Source organism: Falco naumanni, chromosome 4, assembly GCF_017639655.2.
Source record: "Falco naumanni isolate bFalNau1 chromosome 4, bFalNau1.pat, whole genome shotgun sequence".
NCBI lineage: Eukaryota > Metazoa > Chordata > Aves > Falconiformes > Falconidae > Falco > Falco naumanni.
Genome location: NC_054057.1, coordinates 93,714,153 through 93,729,325, shown reverse-complemented (window position 1 = coordinate 93,729,325; position 15,173 = coordinate 93,714,153). Strand labels below are relative to the sequence as shown.

The following is a 15,173-nucleotide window of genomic DNA, read 5'->3' as shown; positions in this document are numbered from 1 at the left end:
TGACAAAATAATGTTATAATATTAAAATAAATCAAATCATATACTGCCATTATTCTGATACAGAATTTTTACACAGCAAATTTGATACATATACGAGAAGTCAAGCAGCCCATTACAATAAACTTCAGAGTTCCTTTTTTAATATAAACTACATCTTAATACATAGTTTGAGATGATCAGGTAGTTTTACACCAACTCAAGTAACAACAACTTCTTCTTGTCTCAGAATACTAAAATAACAAAATCTTTTAATGCTTTGAGAATTGAAATGCTTTGGTTCCACCTGCCACTTCTAAAAAGTTTAAAAACTGCATCTATTGGTTAAACTTTTACCCTAGAGGTGCACCTAACTTTCAAATACAGTTATATTAATAAAGATATGAAATGCAATGTAAATACAGGTTTTTGGCTTTCGTCATATGCTTCACGCTATGCAATTATTAAACTCTCAGCTGGATTCAGGCATTGCAAAGTGTAAAAATGTGGCCAAAATTTCCCCAAACTAACAATCATTTTGGCTGTTTTCATTCTGGGGTTAAACTGGAACCATGAAGACCATGAAATGGGTCAGAAATGGTTAAGCTCCTGTCCTCAGAAAGCAGTATTGCTTTAGCAGATGTCATTTTGCTCACCCCAAAATGAAAGCATCCATCACTGTGGGTCCCTCCTGAAAACCTTGGCCACTACAGCACAGTGTCGCACCTTCAGCTTCGATGTTGGTGAGGCAGCAAAGTGTGGGAGAGGGTTTCCCCTGGCAAGTACCTTGTTTGTCACAATAACAGGAAAAAGAATACATCGAGCGGCTCTTCCTCATGCAGAATAGCTCCTGCTAAAAAAAGACATCTTCTTTTCTGAAGTCCGGTAAACATTTGAATTTGCTGGGAGAAGTCCGTACACAGGCCAGGCCAGGGAGGCACGGGCAGGTGTGGTGCATCCGCCGCCCGGAGAAGGGGACCTGGGGACAGAGCACAGGCGTCAGGGACAGGGAGCGCAGCAGCAGCGGTGCTTGGGGGAATGGATTCAGGTGAATAGCGGGGATACAGGGGATGCTGCTGGGCTCCCTCCACAGCAGGAGGTCCCCACGAATGGCAGCACAGGGGCTGGAGAGCAGATGGCAGAGCCAAACGCGTTGCATTTCCTGGTCAAGCCATAGTTAAGAGCAAGATGTAACAGTCCGTGTTGCTGTGTAAATCTACATCTGTCACACATGTTCTCCATTTAGTCCTGTTTCATAAAGGAGTCTGTTGTGAAACAACACTGGCCTTTAGCACCACATTTTGTGGTGTGTACTGTGCAGGGGTTTCTGCTTGCCCTAATTCCTGCACTGTCGTATGGCACAGAGCGGCCTGTCAGCTGCTAGCCGGACCCGGGAACCGCAGGATCCCATGGTAATTCAAGCTGGAAGGGATCTCTGGAGATCATCTCGCCTGACCTCCCTTTGAGCAGGATCCTTTTTGCCACAGGGCAGAGGTTTCTCATTTCATGCCATCCTCCTCCAGCTATGCCGTGTTGCAGGGAGCACACATACGGACTGCATTAAACAAATCTAATTGCCCCACGGTGCACACATGCACCGATACTCATTAACAACTTGATCAAAAACTCTGTCTTTTATAGGAGCTGTGCCTCTGCCAGCACACGAGCCCAGCTGGACAGCCTGATGGGACAGCACAGCCGGGAGCTGCGGTGCTGCTGGCGCATGCTCAGCATCCATCTGGATGCAGGGTGGGAAGAACAGAGGTACAAAGCCACTGCTGCTGGCCAGGCAGGCAGTCCAAATTCCCAAATTTCCAGATTTCAGGGTGGTTTGAGCCCGCAGGTTTAATATTCCAATATTGTTTTGTGTTGGTGTGCAAATTTTCTCCTTAAGAACATCAAAGGGACAAAGTCCCACAGGTTCCCCCATGCATCACGCCAAGGAACCTGCCCAGCTCCAGTGGCACCCCACCGGGTGGGGGGTGAATGGGGGGCTCACATCACTGTAGTGCCCTGGGCCAGTGCCAGACCGCTGCCCAGCACCACCGGAAGAGCAGCCCCAGAGCGAGGAATGCCATGGGCTCCCCCATGCCACCTACCACAGCCTCTCTGCTCTGGTGCAAGCAGAGAGGCCACCAACTGCAGGTGCTGGGGACTCCCCGTGGGAATCACACCTCTCAGGCACCCACGCGCAGTGCTGCAGAAAAACCTAAAACCTGAGCTCCTCGGGCTGGTAAGGCTGACTCAGAGGTACCTCTCAGCCCTCTGACAGCTCAAGTGATTTATTCAAAACGTTACATTAGCTGCAAGGAAACGTGCCTTTCAGCGGGACTCCCACGCTGAAGATGCGGCTTAATAGTGTACCTGGCTGGTGACAGGCAGCAGGTGACAACGCTGCAGGACAGGCACCTTGCTGGGGCATGCAGCTTTGCTGGAGCAATGCTGGCTGAGCACCGGTGCATGCTTTGCCATGCCCTGTGCCCGCCACTGGGTTTTAATGAGCACAAGGGCATGGGAGGTTGTAGGTGAAAAGGAAGCATGAGAGCTCCTGGGAGAGATGTGGGGGTTATGTGCAAGGTGCACAGTGCCAGCAAAGCCACCCCTGTGCTGCCAGCTCTGCCACCTGCCTGGCCCTGCCTGCAAACCCTGCCTCCGCAATGCCAGCTGAGACGGTTAGCAGCATCAAGCCAACGCCATCTAGTTGCTGAGAAGGAAACTAGAGGGTGGAAACCCAATTGCCAGCCATCTCCTCCAGGATATCTCCAGGCTCTGCTGGAGGCCCCCGAGGTGGTGGCATGGTGGTGGCAGTGCCTGCTTGGCGCCTGCAGGCAAAGGAAAGGTTTTGGTGCTCGGGACAATTGGTCTGCCAGCTGCCCTCCTATCCAAATACTTAGGGGAGATGAACCATTAAGCAAACTCCTCATCCTTAAAAATATCTGATTTCACATCCTACAGTAAATCTATTTGCTCTGTGTTTGTCATGAAGAGCAGTGGGCTGAGGAATGTAAATCTAAAATTAACCTCATAAAGCTTATAAACATCAGTGACTACAACCGTAAGTCTGGGGTGGACAAGCATCTTCTCTGATTGTAATTATGCAGGCAATTAGCTTAAAACATATCAGCCAGTATAAGTTACTGCCCAATAGCAATAAGCTCATAAAAAAACCAACCCTAGAAGATGATTTATCTCATCTGGAGACTCCTGTTAAAGAGCCCTTACAAGAAAACCCTCCTACATTACATAGCAAAAATGAAAATTTGGTCCCTAATATCAGAGCAGAAGATTTAAAAATTTAACTGTAATAAAACAGAACCTTCAGCTTCCTAGAACTGCGAAAATAAGCCATAGATACTGAGCTGAGAAGCCAGGCATTGGATGAGACAGTAAGAGGCTGCTAACTAGCTGCACATTTATAATGGAAATTTATTCCCTTGGCATCTTTCACATGTGAGGAGTCCTGGGCCATACTCTTCCCTGAGGATGCTCTGAAGACCACCACGTTCTCAGGCTCCTTGGTAACATCCCATTCAGTCTTATGTATTACTTATAAATAACCAGCCTTTTACATAGCATGTATAGCATATGTAATTACATAGCCTTAAATAATATGATATTAACAATTACATTTAATAATAGAGTGTATCAGATAATAATGTACTAACATGTAACTAGTGTTTTATATAGATATGTGTATATATGTATACATAAATATATATTTGAAATTAGTAGGTAGAATAGAAGCGAAGAGAGCCCATGGTGAGTTTTCTCAAGTACGAGTGTGTGTCAACACCTTCTCAATGCCATTTGAAGGCACCAGTGGCTCTCAGCCTCTGGAGCACAATGGAACATCGCTGTTTGATGGCAGGGACTGTGCTGCAGTGACGCACCAGGTGTCCCAACACTGGCTGGTGACATTTTTATGCTTGTGATGGGATCTTGTCCAGTGGCACTGAGGTCAGTGGCATTTGCTACACTCCTGCTCACACATGTAGGCATTGCCAGAGCTGGGCTTGGGAAATGCTAAAGCTGGTTTGCATCATGTCATGAAGCAAAACAGCAACAACAAGCTAACCAGAAAACAGTCTGGAAAGTGTGTAGTACTTTCATCCCTGGATTCTCTTCAGCATAATTCTGACAGTAATGTATTTCCTTACGTAGGTACCTTCGGCACTTTTTCCATACAGATGCAAATGGCTGGGTATTGTAAGGCATAGAATGTTTCCCTGCCTTTTCACCACATATAGCTTTCATGCAACGTGACGTACAGCCCAGTATATTCTTGTTTCTTTCTGCCCTGCCAGCTCCAGTCCCCCAGCCCCCCCCGGTGACGTACTCACTCGGTGACTCAGAGGATGGCACTCCTCTCCCAAATTTCCCATTGGCGTGCACATTCGCAGGCTGCGGATCCAGAGGCTAACCGCACAGCACATCCCTCCTCCGCACTGCTGGTCTCGGTCGCAGGCCTGGAGTTCAATACAGCATTAGGCAAATAAAATGAATAATAAATATATTCCAGAAGTAGGACAGATCAGGTGCTCAAGGGCTGCCTCTGACACCCCACAAGTCATCATGGCTCATTAAGGTGGAGTAACAAGATTCAAGGCTGATTTGCAATACTTATATCTCCCATGGATCTGAACATACAGGTTCCTGGCACAGTTCAGAGCGGAGCCCAGGGTGTTTAAAGCCATGACCACATACGGAGCTACTCAAGACCAAATCCAGGACAGTCAGTGACTTACAGGACCAGCTGGACCATGGCATGTGCCACTGCTTTCCCAAATCGGAGCCTGAATAAGCTGGGGCAGGTGCAAAGGTCAAGCACACCCACCAGGAATCCTGTCTAATGGGAAGCTAAGATAGGAAATTACCCATTAATTTAAAGACTTTTAAGTAACTATTCCTTCTAACTTCTTATGATAATATCTTATGGTTGAATGCCTTTGCAAATGCAAGACTGCGCGATAGTTTTACCAGAGAAGTCCAAGTAGAAGTAGCTATAATAGAAGTTTAAATATGGATTCTGTGGTTGTTATCTAGAATTACATGTAACTAGAAGAGGTCTTAAATGTGTAACAGAAAAAGCTTTGCGTAAGTATCCACATCCAAGAAAATGCTGTTGTGGTAGCATTCCCCCTGCAAGTGGTGGGGAGGGAAATATATCAGCCACTTACCCAATACAGCTTAGATAAGCAAAAAACAAAATGCAAACTATTGGGTATGTTTTAAAAAGCAGAAACCATGAAGAATAATTGAAATGTTAGGGTTTCGAAATGGGTTTCTGCACATCATTTATCCATTTCTAAGCCAAAAGCTTATCAGTCTTTTCATTATACAAATTTCACACAAAAAAACAGACCCCTTTCTCTGATGAAAAATGCCATTAGTTAAAGGTTCTGATTACACCCCAAAGGTAAGCTTAATTAACTCACTACTCTCTGAATGTTTGACAGGAGTGATAGACAGAAGGCACTGGTCAGCAGTACATAAACAGGCAACTTGTAAAAAAAGTACATAAAAGATGATAACAGCTCTGGGGAAGTCTGTGTATCAGAGCAAACATTTACTTGAGGAAAAAAGCTTACAGATCTTACCTTGGGATTTACATGATAAATGCCATTAGACTGTACTCTACTGGGTAAATATTATACTAGATCAACCAACAGAAGCCAGACCAAAATAGGTATTTACAGATCAGCCGGTAATTTAGGAAGAAGCTGTTGCGTTAGGGTCAAGCTATTAAATAGCGTGTGTAACCCAAACGGCTAGCAGTCCTCCTAAACACACATTTAACAAAGCAGGCAGCTTTATGCTACAGGTGAGCCCAAACACACAGAGTATTTACTTATAAGACTAATACAGCCATAAAACTACTGCTACAGCCTGCCTGGTAGATAACGTTTACTTTGAAACTTCTCTCCTAAAAAAAAAAAAAAAAAAGATAAAAAAAGTTCTCTCATGGTCTAATTTTGCTCTAGTTGCAAAAAAACTGCACATCCAGCATTGCTGGCAGCCCCCGGCATGCCGGCAGCCACTGCTCAGCTGGGGTCACAGGCTCTGCTATTCCTCAGCAGTCAGCTTCTTACTCCCTTTTTTTCTCAGCTGTATGTCTCAAACCCCATCCATCTCTGTGGGACAGGTCCTGGAGTGACATGCGCTCAGCCACAAAACAGGTCTGAGTATGTCCTAATAAGCAAAAGCATCTACAACACTGTGCTGAACAATTTCTTTTTAAAACTCACACACACGTATATACATCTGGCAGAACTCTGAAGGCTCCCTTTCCAAAAATGTATGACAAGTTTTGAGAATATTCTACCCAAATGCTCCTGCCCACACCTTATCTGCAATGTGTAATTCCCACTGCTGCTCCTAACCTTCACAGGGCACAACATACAGGACATTCCTCTTCAGCACCCCATTTAAACACAGTTTTGTGGAAAATGCAGCTCAAGGAAAAAAGTCCCAAGTGAAATGCCAGCTCCAAAGGCAACTGAAATCAGCACATGAACCACCACTGTAGTGAGGAAGGTTTGAATCAAGTCCTTAAATTGCAAAGGAAAAGCACTTTTCAGGCTTAGAGGACGGGGACGGCAACACCTACATCAGCTCCCATCTGAGATTTGCCTCTTCATCAAAAGCCAAAAATGCATCAAAGTGGTTTAAACAGAAATGCACTGCAGTAGTTAATAAAGTAACATTTTTTAGCTCTAATCTATTTTTACTTTTCGAATCTGCTTTGTCCTTGATCTGTCATTCAGTACTTCACAATTCCTTTAATTAATGGATTAATTATGCTTTAAAGGTGTAGCTACAATTCTAATAAGATACTTATATAAACTGCTCCTCCATTGCTTGAAATACTTCTACTTAAAAGAAACTTGAAAATCTCAAATATTAAAAAATTCCTTCACACTCTCTGCTCTGAAAATTAATCAGTCCTGGGAAACGATCTGACTTCCAGAGAAATGCCTATGAGCCATTTCACGGACTTGAGCGAAGTCCAGACGGGGAGCCTGGACAGTCACGGAGTAATCAGCTGCTGTGAGCACAACTTCTGATGGTTACAAAAGACATGTAAGCTCTTGAAGGAATGCAAGTGCTGGGTTATTAATCCAAAGCAAACACTAAAAAAATAATTTTACTTAAGAATGATGCAACACTTTGGGTTAAATAACGTCTTCGGAAAAAAAATATTTTCACAACCAAAGTAAATCTCAAGCCTAAAAACAACAACAACAACAGAGGAGTCATTTGCAATGGGTGGCTATTGAGGGGAAAAAGCACCACAGTCATACTTAAAAAAAATAAATTCGGTAGCGTTTTTTGCTGCTTGCAATGCCGGTGCATATCCCGGTGGGACTGGAGGGGCTGGGGGGGCTCGGGGGGCTCTAGCGGGCCCTCCCGGGGTAGGATTGGGGTGGGGGACAGCCCCTAGCCCTGGAGAAGTGGCTGGAGTCTGTGCACACTCAGGGACCAACCTGGGGACACCCCACGCCGGGTCCAGGCATCCCACACCCCGAAGGGACAGACCCCACCCCATGGCACCCCCCACCCCAGAAAGCCGCAAGCCCTGATATCATCCCCCGCAATGAGACACCCGATATCCCGGCATCGCTCACCCCAGAGACACCCCCAAGCTCTGGCAGTACTTAGTCCAGAGAGACTCCCTGTTCCGGGCATCCCTCACCCCAGAGAAACCGTCACGTCCTGGTACCTCTTCTCACAGAGAGACCCCCAAGCCCTGGCACCTCTCACCGCCTGGCACAGTCCCCCCTTCCCCATCCTGGTTATCACTTACCCCAGAGAGACCCCCAAGCCCCGGCACCTCTCACCGGCAGGCACACCCCCCGCCCCCCTTCCCCGTCCTGGGCATCACTTACCCAGAGAGCCCCCAGCCCCCGGCCCCCTCCCGGCAGAGCGAGCTCCCCTGTATCCTGGCATCACTTACCGCAGGCAGCCCCCCACGTCCCGCTACCGCTCACCGAGACAGACCCCCAAGCCCTGTCCCCCCCAGCCCCCCGCCGAGCCCCCGGCCGGTTCCAGCCCGCCTGCGGCTGCCGCTGCCGGCGCGGCGGGTCCCGTCGGTGCCGTCGGTGCCGTGCGGCGGTGCTCACCCCGGTGATGACGGCGCCCTGCCCGGCCGCCAGCAGCAGCAGCAGCGGCAGCAGCAGCAGTGGCAGTGGCAGCACCGGCGGCGGCGCAGCGCCGCGCAAGCTCCGCATGGTGCCGTCCCGCGGCCCCTGCGCTCCCCGCGGGCTCAGCGCGGCGCAGCGGAGCCGGGCACGGCGGCCGCCCCAGCCGTTATAAAGCCGGGGGCCGCCGTTGGCGGCAGCGTGAGTCACCCCCGCCCTGGCAGCGCCGCGGCCCGCAGCGCGCACCCCACCGCGCACCCCACCGCGCCCGGTGCGCGGCCGCGGGACCAGCCTGCGCGGCTGCGAGGCGCGGGCGGGGGGCAGCCGGGGGATGGCTGGGGGGCAGAGCACGGCGGGGGGCGCGGGGGTGCAGCCTCCAGCGAGCAGCCCGTGGAATGTCCCAGGGATGGTCGGGGGACATCCCACAGCAGGTCTGGGGGGGGACATACTGCAACATGCTGGGGACATCCCTCAGCAGGTCTGGGGGAGACTCCCACAGCAGGCTGGGGGAGGGGGGATGACATCCTGCAACATGTTGGGGACATCCTGCAACATGCTGGGGACATCCCGCAGCAGGTTCGGGGGGGGAGAGATGAACATCCTGCAACATGTTGGGGACATCCTGCAGTGGGTCTGGGGGGTGTCACCCCACAGCAGGTCTTGGGGGAACATCCTGCAACATGCTGGGGACATCCCACAGTGTGATGGGCACTTCCCACAGCACGTCTGGGGAATCATCCCAAAGCTGTCCTGGGGACATCCCACAGCAGGTCGGGGCAGCACACAGCAGGTGCAGAGGGGATCCTGCAGCCGGCAGGGACATCCCACAGCAGGTCAGAGCACATCCTGAAGTGGGCCAGTGGTAGCCCTGGGCCAGTGGTAGCCCGTGGCCACTGGAGCCAGCCTGGAGGCCTGTCTTGGCCCCAGTGCCCATGTCCCCTCTGCATGTGCTTCTCAAGCTGCCCAGCCTGCAGCAGCCCCAGAAGTTCTGCCAGCCCCAGCCCCGATGTTCCCCCTGCTCCCCTCTATGAACAGGAAGCACTCGCAGCCCCCAGCCCAGCCTCTGCTGAGCCCCGCAGTGCTGGGGGCAGAGGGGCATCAAAGCAGTTACCCCACAGGCCCCCTAAGAATTGAATCCACCCCAGTTCCTGCTTACCGCACTTAGCCCAAGAGATGCCAATGCTGAGTAAAAGAGTAACGCTCATGTGTACTGCTTCACCTTACTCCTCTGTGGACCCACCTGAGCATCAGGGTGCTCTGGAGCCCAAACCCCCTTTGAACTCACGTTCTCCTCCTCCTCCCTCCCTGGCTGAGCTTCTCCCCCTTCTGTGGGCAGCACCCAGGGGCACAGGGAAGAAAACAGCTCTCCCCTTCGGCAGGTCTGGCTCCCACCCAAAGATCTATGGGGGGAAGAGGGTGGGAAGAAGGGGCTGGGGGAGCTGGGACCACCGTTTCAGAGGCAGTGCACCCCTAGCTCCTGCCAGCGCTAATGCCAGATCATGGTCTGCTTGCCTTAGTGAGCTACCCTTCCGAGATGTATGCTGCTGCGATCTAACACAAGCTGAGGTTTAACGACTAACGATGCCACCTCTAGGCACCTCTGTCCCCTATGGAGGGAGGACATCGGAGCCCAGTGACAGCCAGTAAAACACATGCAAAGTTTCCTTTCCCTGCCTCTCTCTCATTGTTTTTCTTCTCTATTTTCATTTCCTCGCTTTCCCAGCTCTTTATGCTTACTTCTTTTTACCTTTCTTCTCCCTCCTTTTTGTCCCTTTTCTTGCCTCTGTTCCCACTTCCATCTCTCCTGTCCCTCCATGCCACCCCCTCCTCCGGTGCATCTCCTGCTTGCACATAGCTCCCTGTTTTCTCAGGTTTTTTAAAATTCTCTTTTTGCGAACAGGCAGGTTGAGTTCGCAGAGCCCCCGTCTCCCTGAGCCCTCCAACAGTCTCATCCTTTGGCTGAGGCCAGTTTAAGTGCACCTCCCGCTTGGTTCAGTCCCAGTCAGGAGCTGTCGAATCGATTTGTTAGTGGCGTTCCCCCAGGAATCGGTCTGTCTGGGGGTGTTTTCGTTACAAACATGGCCTTTTTGGGTGCTTATGACTATTTTGTAAAAGTGCACTCAAGACAAATATACGGGCTGAGTAAATAGAGCCTTACTCCAAGGATGCTTTAAAAGCAAATTGGGATAAGCCAATTTCGACATGAAAGTATTAAAATAACTGGGATGGATCCTTTGCTTTTGTAAACCCACGTGACTGGCCTGAATCACAGCCAGTTTAAACCAGGTGAAGGGATTAGCTTGTTTAAAATTTTATTTGTATCCTAGAAATTTTAAATTAATGTAAACCAGGAATGATTATTTTCACAATCCCCAGCTGCCCAGGACTTTAAAAAACAAATTATAATTTTCAGCTCTAAACCTCCTGCTCCTTCAAAAACACTACAGAATTGAGGGGAAATAAAAAGGGGGAAGGAAAGAATTTTTTGCAGTTTTATGTAGGCTCACTCATTTCTTGTAAAAGCCATTTTACATAAAAGGTATCATTTGTGAAAGTTTACCAGTCATCAGCCTGGAAGGGCAGCATTATACATCAAGATGGGTATGCTATAGACTTGCTAGCATCCATCCTAATGCCGATAATCTTACTACCAACTTGTGCTAAAACCGGTTTGCTATTAGAAGAGATCTTAGACATCTATATGGCCTTTAGGTGGTTACAAAATTGTAATGAAACATTAATTAAATCTAATAAAATGATTGCTGCTCTTAAAAAAAAGTGAAAGTTGAGGAGGTGAATCTCTGAATTTCAGTGTCATTACCACCTAGATAACTGTTCAACTACAGAATAGTAAAAATCCACAAAGTGTCTTGAATGTAAATCTCCATATTGCCCTTCTCACAAATGCACCCGAATGTCAGAAGTTCTTTTATTTCTTTTGATCTACTTTGAAGGATAACCTCATATCAGTTTTCTTAGTTTAAAAGGGTATTTTGCAGAGCTGGGTTTTTACTGAACCAATTAATTCTGAAACATGTAACATTTCTTTCAGTATTTCTTTCTGTCTTGGCTGGTGCAATACCAAAAACACCTGGAGTGCACCTGGGGACATGGGGGACAGCACGGTGCATGACCCAGCCTAGTGCAGAAGCAGCTTTCCAGCCTCTCCCTTACATTCTTGCACCTCATATACATTACACCTCTCACTTAATGTTATTTGCCCCTCGGAGCAGGGGCTCAGGTTTGGGCCCCTCAGCCCCAGCCAGACCCTGAGGGGCTGGAGCGTGTCCAGAGCCGGGCAGGGGCTGGGGCACAAGGCTGGGGGGGGGGCGGGGGGAGCGGGGGGGGGGTCAGCCTGGAGAGGAGGGGCTGGGGGGGCTGATCGCTCTCTGCAGATGCCTGACGGGGCGGGGGGGGGGGGTGGGGGTATCGGTCTCTTCTCCCAGGTGACAAGCGACAGGACAGGAGGGAACGGCCTCAAGTTGCGCTGGGAGGTTTAGGTGGGATGTCGGGAAAAATCCCTTCGCGGAAAGGGTGGCCAAGGCCTGGCCCAGGCTGCCCGGGCAGGTGGGGGGGTCACCGTCCCTGGGGGTGTTTAATGGCCGCGCAGACGCGGTGCTCAGGGACATGGGTCAGCGGTGGGCTGGGCAGTGCTGGGTTGACGGTTGGACTCGATGATCTCAAAGGTCTTTCCCAACCTAAATGGTTCTATGATCCTATGATTATCACAATTAAAATAGATACCTTCCCCATTCCTCCATGCAGATATTTTCCAATCCATACCTGCAATACTCTCCCAGTGTAAATGAATCTACCTCATAAGAACTTTTTTCCTCCTGTACGAAACCAGCCAGCAGTAGGATCCAGCGCAGTCACCCTGTGGGCAAGTCTTCAGTGGAGCTACAGCTTTGGCTATGCTTGGGTAGGGTCAGTCTTCTCCCCAGGAGGGAACCCAAGAAATCCCATTTTCAGATCACCTTCACAAATCCACTAAACATCTTCCTGTACCATAAAAACTCCAGTATCAGTATTAGGAAATATCAGTCCAAGTGAATCACAATACTTTAGATTTGACACAGTATGTTAACAATCATCCATAAATCCCCAGTTACTTTAAGAACCTGGAGTGAAATACCTATTTTTATCTGTCAGTGCGGTTGGTAGCTCTCTCTGGTTCTTCTCAAAGCCTCAATTTTACTGAAAGCTAACTATGTATGAGTAGGCATTCCAATAATTATTTGGCCTATTCAAGTGATAATGCACTACAGAGTTTACAGATTTTTCAAGACTGAGAATGTGAATACATCAGCTATCTAAAAGATAATTTTCTCATAAAAGAAATGAGAAAGAACATGTAATGTGAGACAGGAGAATTATCTTTTTGTCCTAAAACCTCTCTTAATAACGACAGTATCTAATTTGTTTCATCTTTCACACTCTCTATCTGACAATGGTCTGAATTCAGCAAAATGGTGCAAGTTTGCTGACTCGTACAGGAAGAATATACTTATCAGATGCTTATATAGATTTATAGTCTAGATGTGGAAGTTCACCCAAGCTATGGAAGACCTCAGATCAGTTGTCTTTAGTGCCTGGAATAAGCTGAACACACAACTCAGGCAAGAATAACTGAATTTCTAAGCTGTAACATGAGTTGGGATGCCATCCTTCTCTTACTCAACATTTCTGCTTTATGTCAGTAATTAACATCCAGTGAGGCAGAGGCTGACCAAAATCATCCCCTCCGCAGCCGACCAGCCCAAGACCCTTCTCAGTCTTGGGGATGTACTCTGTCTTGGGGATTGTACAGAAGGCCAAGAGGCCCTTTCTGCTTGTATTTGCATTAAATTAGGTCCCCAGCATTTACCCAACTACTATTTATGTTTGGGGTTTTTTTACTATTGCAAAGATTTCTGTAAATTACTTCTAAGTTTTCTACCTCTGTCTCTGATGTGGCTGAAGTTGGCCAATGCCTTCACAAGTTACCAGCAGCAGGCTGGCTGAGAAACGGAGGCTTCGTACCTGCAGCTCTCACTGAGACTGTAAAACCCAGCTGGGATCTGAAGTGTAAATGGCTTAGCAAGTCTGGGCACCCACCGGTATGATCTTAGATGATATAGACAGCAGTTTGCGTAATTATGTAATGTACGGAAAATGAAAGGCAGTTTAGAGTGTTATACGCAATTCTTACACTTGTAGTTGCCTTTGGAGATGTCCATGAGGCTGCTGCTTGCGTGAACTTGTAGGCACGTCTGGGACGTCAACATGTGTCTGCCCCAGGGTGGGATGCAGGCGAGGAGGCGGCGTGGAGAGCAGCAGCAGCATGTCCACCCACAGCCACGGAGCACCCAGCTGCACAGGAAACAAGGAACCGCTTATCGTCAAGGGGACACCTTGCCACCCACAGCTCAGTGAGCCACAATGGTCTTTCTTCATGATTACCGCACCCCAGGCTCATGGCTGGCCTCTTCTGACATCAAACTAATTAATTTTTTAAAAGTCTTAAGAGACAGGCAGATTTTAGGATTAGAAGAGGCACCGTTAGTCTGAATTCCTACTAAATCAAGCTATAAATTTCATTAGTGAATCCTAAATATAGAGAGATAATCTGTGTTTTAAACTAGCACATATCTCAAGAGAAATCAAGCATTGACTTAAAACAATGAAGAATTCACCACTTCCCTCAGCAAACTGCTCCAACTCTTGGAACCTTGTTTCCTTCTTGAATTTCACTGATGGGGACCAGCAGATTATACCAGGAATTTTCACATTCTGTGAGTAATTATAAGCTGGGAACAAATCCCATGATCCCTGTTTATTAACAATGAGCCCTCTTACTCTCTCACTACAGAAGCAACATTTTTGTCACCGTCACATTGTTCTGGTAGCTCATCTCCAAGCCCTTTCCAAGACATCAACAAACTTTGTAAAATTTCTGGCATGACTTCAGGAGTATTTTCGCCCCCTACAATTAGCCACACGACTCTATTCTTAGTTATATTTTCTTCCAGACCGAGTCAACTACCAGCACATAAACAGAAACAGCCTTGTTTAATAAAATGAAACAGATTTGCAGAACTCTTCAGCAACAAAGAAGCATCTCAAAGTGTTTTTATTTCTGAGGTCAGATGATAGTTGTAATGAGCTGCTGTTCTAGTGGCATGTTCCTAGTGCTCCTTGTGTCTCATTACGCTGCCTTTCAGTGTTGCTGTTGTCATAGTAGTCCATGAAGAACCTTATATAAGGAATAAGAGGATGGTTCTGCAGTATGTTTAAAAAAAAAAAAAAAAGTGTTTAACAGATAAGTGCTAATGTTCTAGATCAGAGATTCTTACTCCCTTACTCTGCACTGGATCATGTAATCACATGAATCATTTTGATTGCGAAGTACATGTTCTCCCGTCAGCTCCAAGGGATTGAAGTGGAATATTACAGGCTCTACTCATGGAACTGTGGCAGCAGTAGAACAAGAAAAGGCTGCAAACGTACAACCAAAACGAACAATTTCTAGTTGCTCATGAAAATTTACTCCTTTGACTTGTACACAGATTTTATTTAGACTTCTACACATCCGTATGACTGTGTGTGCCAAATCCAGGGCAGCACAATTCAGAATGATTCAGTGGGAATTGCGGATTTCTGTGACGGGCAGGGACTCAATGCCTTTCTGTAATTTTCAGATGTCTTTAAGAAAACATCAAATTTTTGCCAAGAGGATGCAGTATTGGTTTGGGGAGTTAGCTGGACTTTGGGGAAACATTCTTTCAACCTTCTTTTCTTCCTACTGATTGCTTTTGGTAGGAAACATCTTTCTTTGGCACACCAAAATGGGTTAGTAGCTGCAAGCTGTGGGTAGGGGACGGGCTGGAGGGTCCATGCTCTCTCCCTGCACACTTGAACCTACAGAGTGAGGCAGTTTTTCAGTGAAATGGGACTTACTGGGCCATGGAGGAAGGAGGTGGAAATGCTTCCATAGCCACAGAAATCAACCAAATGCAAGAACTGCGGCGGGTTATTCAGGAGGGCATCGTTTAGCTCTGCTCTCACCACAGGCCATTT

The 15,173-nt window shown here is 47.9% G+C and overlaps 1 protein-coding gene across 2 annotated transcripts; it reads right to left on the bottom strand.

Moving 5' to 3' along the window:
• Positions 1–8,258, bottom strand: PROK2 (prokineticin 2). Of its 2 annotated transcripts, none has more exons than XM_040593119.1 (3): positions 8,097–8,258; positions 4,313–4,442; positions 1–955 (listed from the first exon to the last, which is right to left on the bottom strand). In XM_040593119.1, exons 1-3 carry the CDS (start codon positions 8,202–8,204, stop codon positions 771–773), a joined length of 423 nt encoding a protein of 140 aa, XP_040449053.1. In that variant the 5' UTR covers positions 8,205–8,258; the 3' UTR covers positions 1–770. The 2 variants fall into 2 exon arrangements, with proteins under 2 accessions (XP_040449053.1, XP_040449054.1); XM_040593120.1 differs by having other exon boundaries at positions 4,317–4,442; positions 8,097–8,253.
• Positions 8,259–15,173: the final 6,915 nt, after the last annotated feature.

Coding starts and splice junctions, on each gene's coding strand:
- PROK2 (XM_040593119.1), bottom strand. CDS start 8,204: ATGCGGAGCTTGCGCGGCGCTGCGCCGCCGCCGGTGCTGCCACTGCCA. Junction 4,443..8,096: donor AGGGCGCCGTCATCACCGGG/GTGAGCACCGCC, acceptor ATTGAACTCCAG/GCCTGCGACCGAGACCAGCA. Junction 956..4,312: donor TCCTCTGAGTCACCGAGTGA/GTACGTCACCGG, acceptor CTCTGTCCCCAG/GTCCCCTTCTCCGGGCGGCG.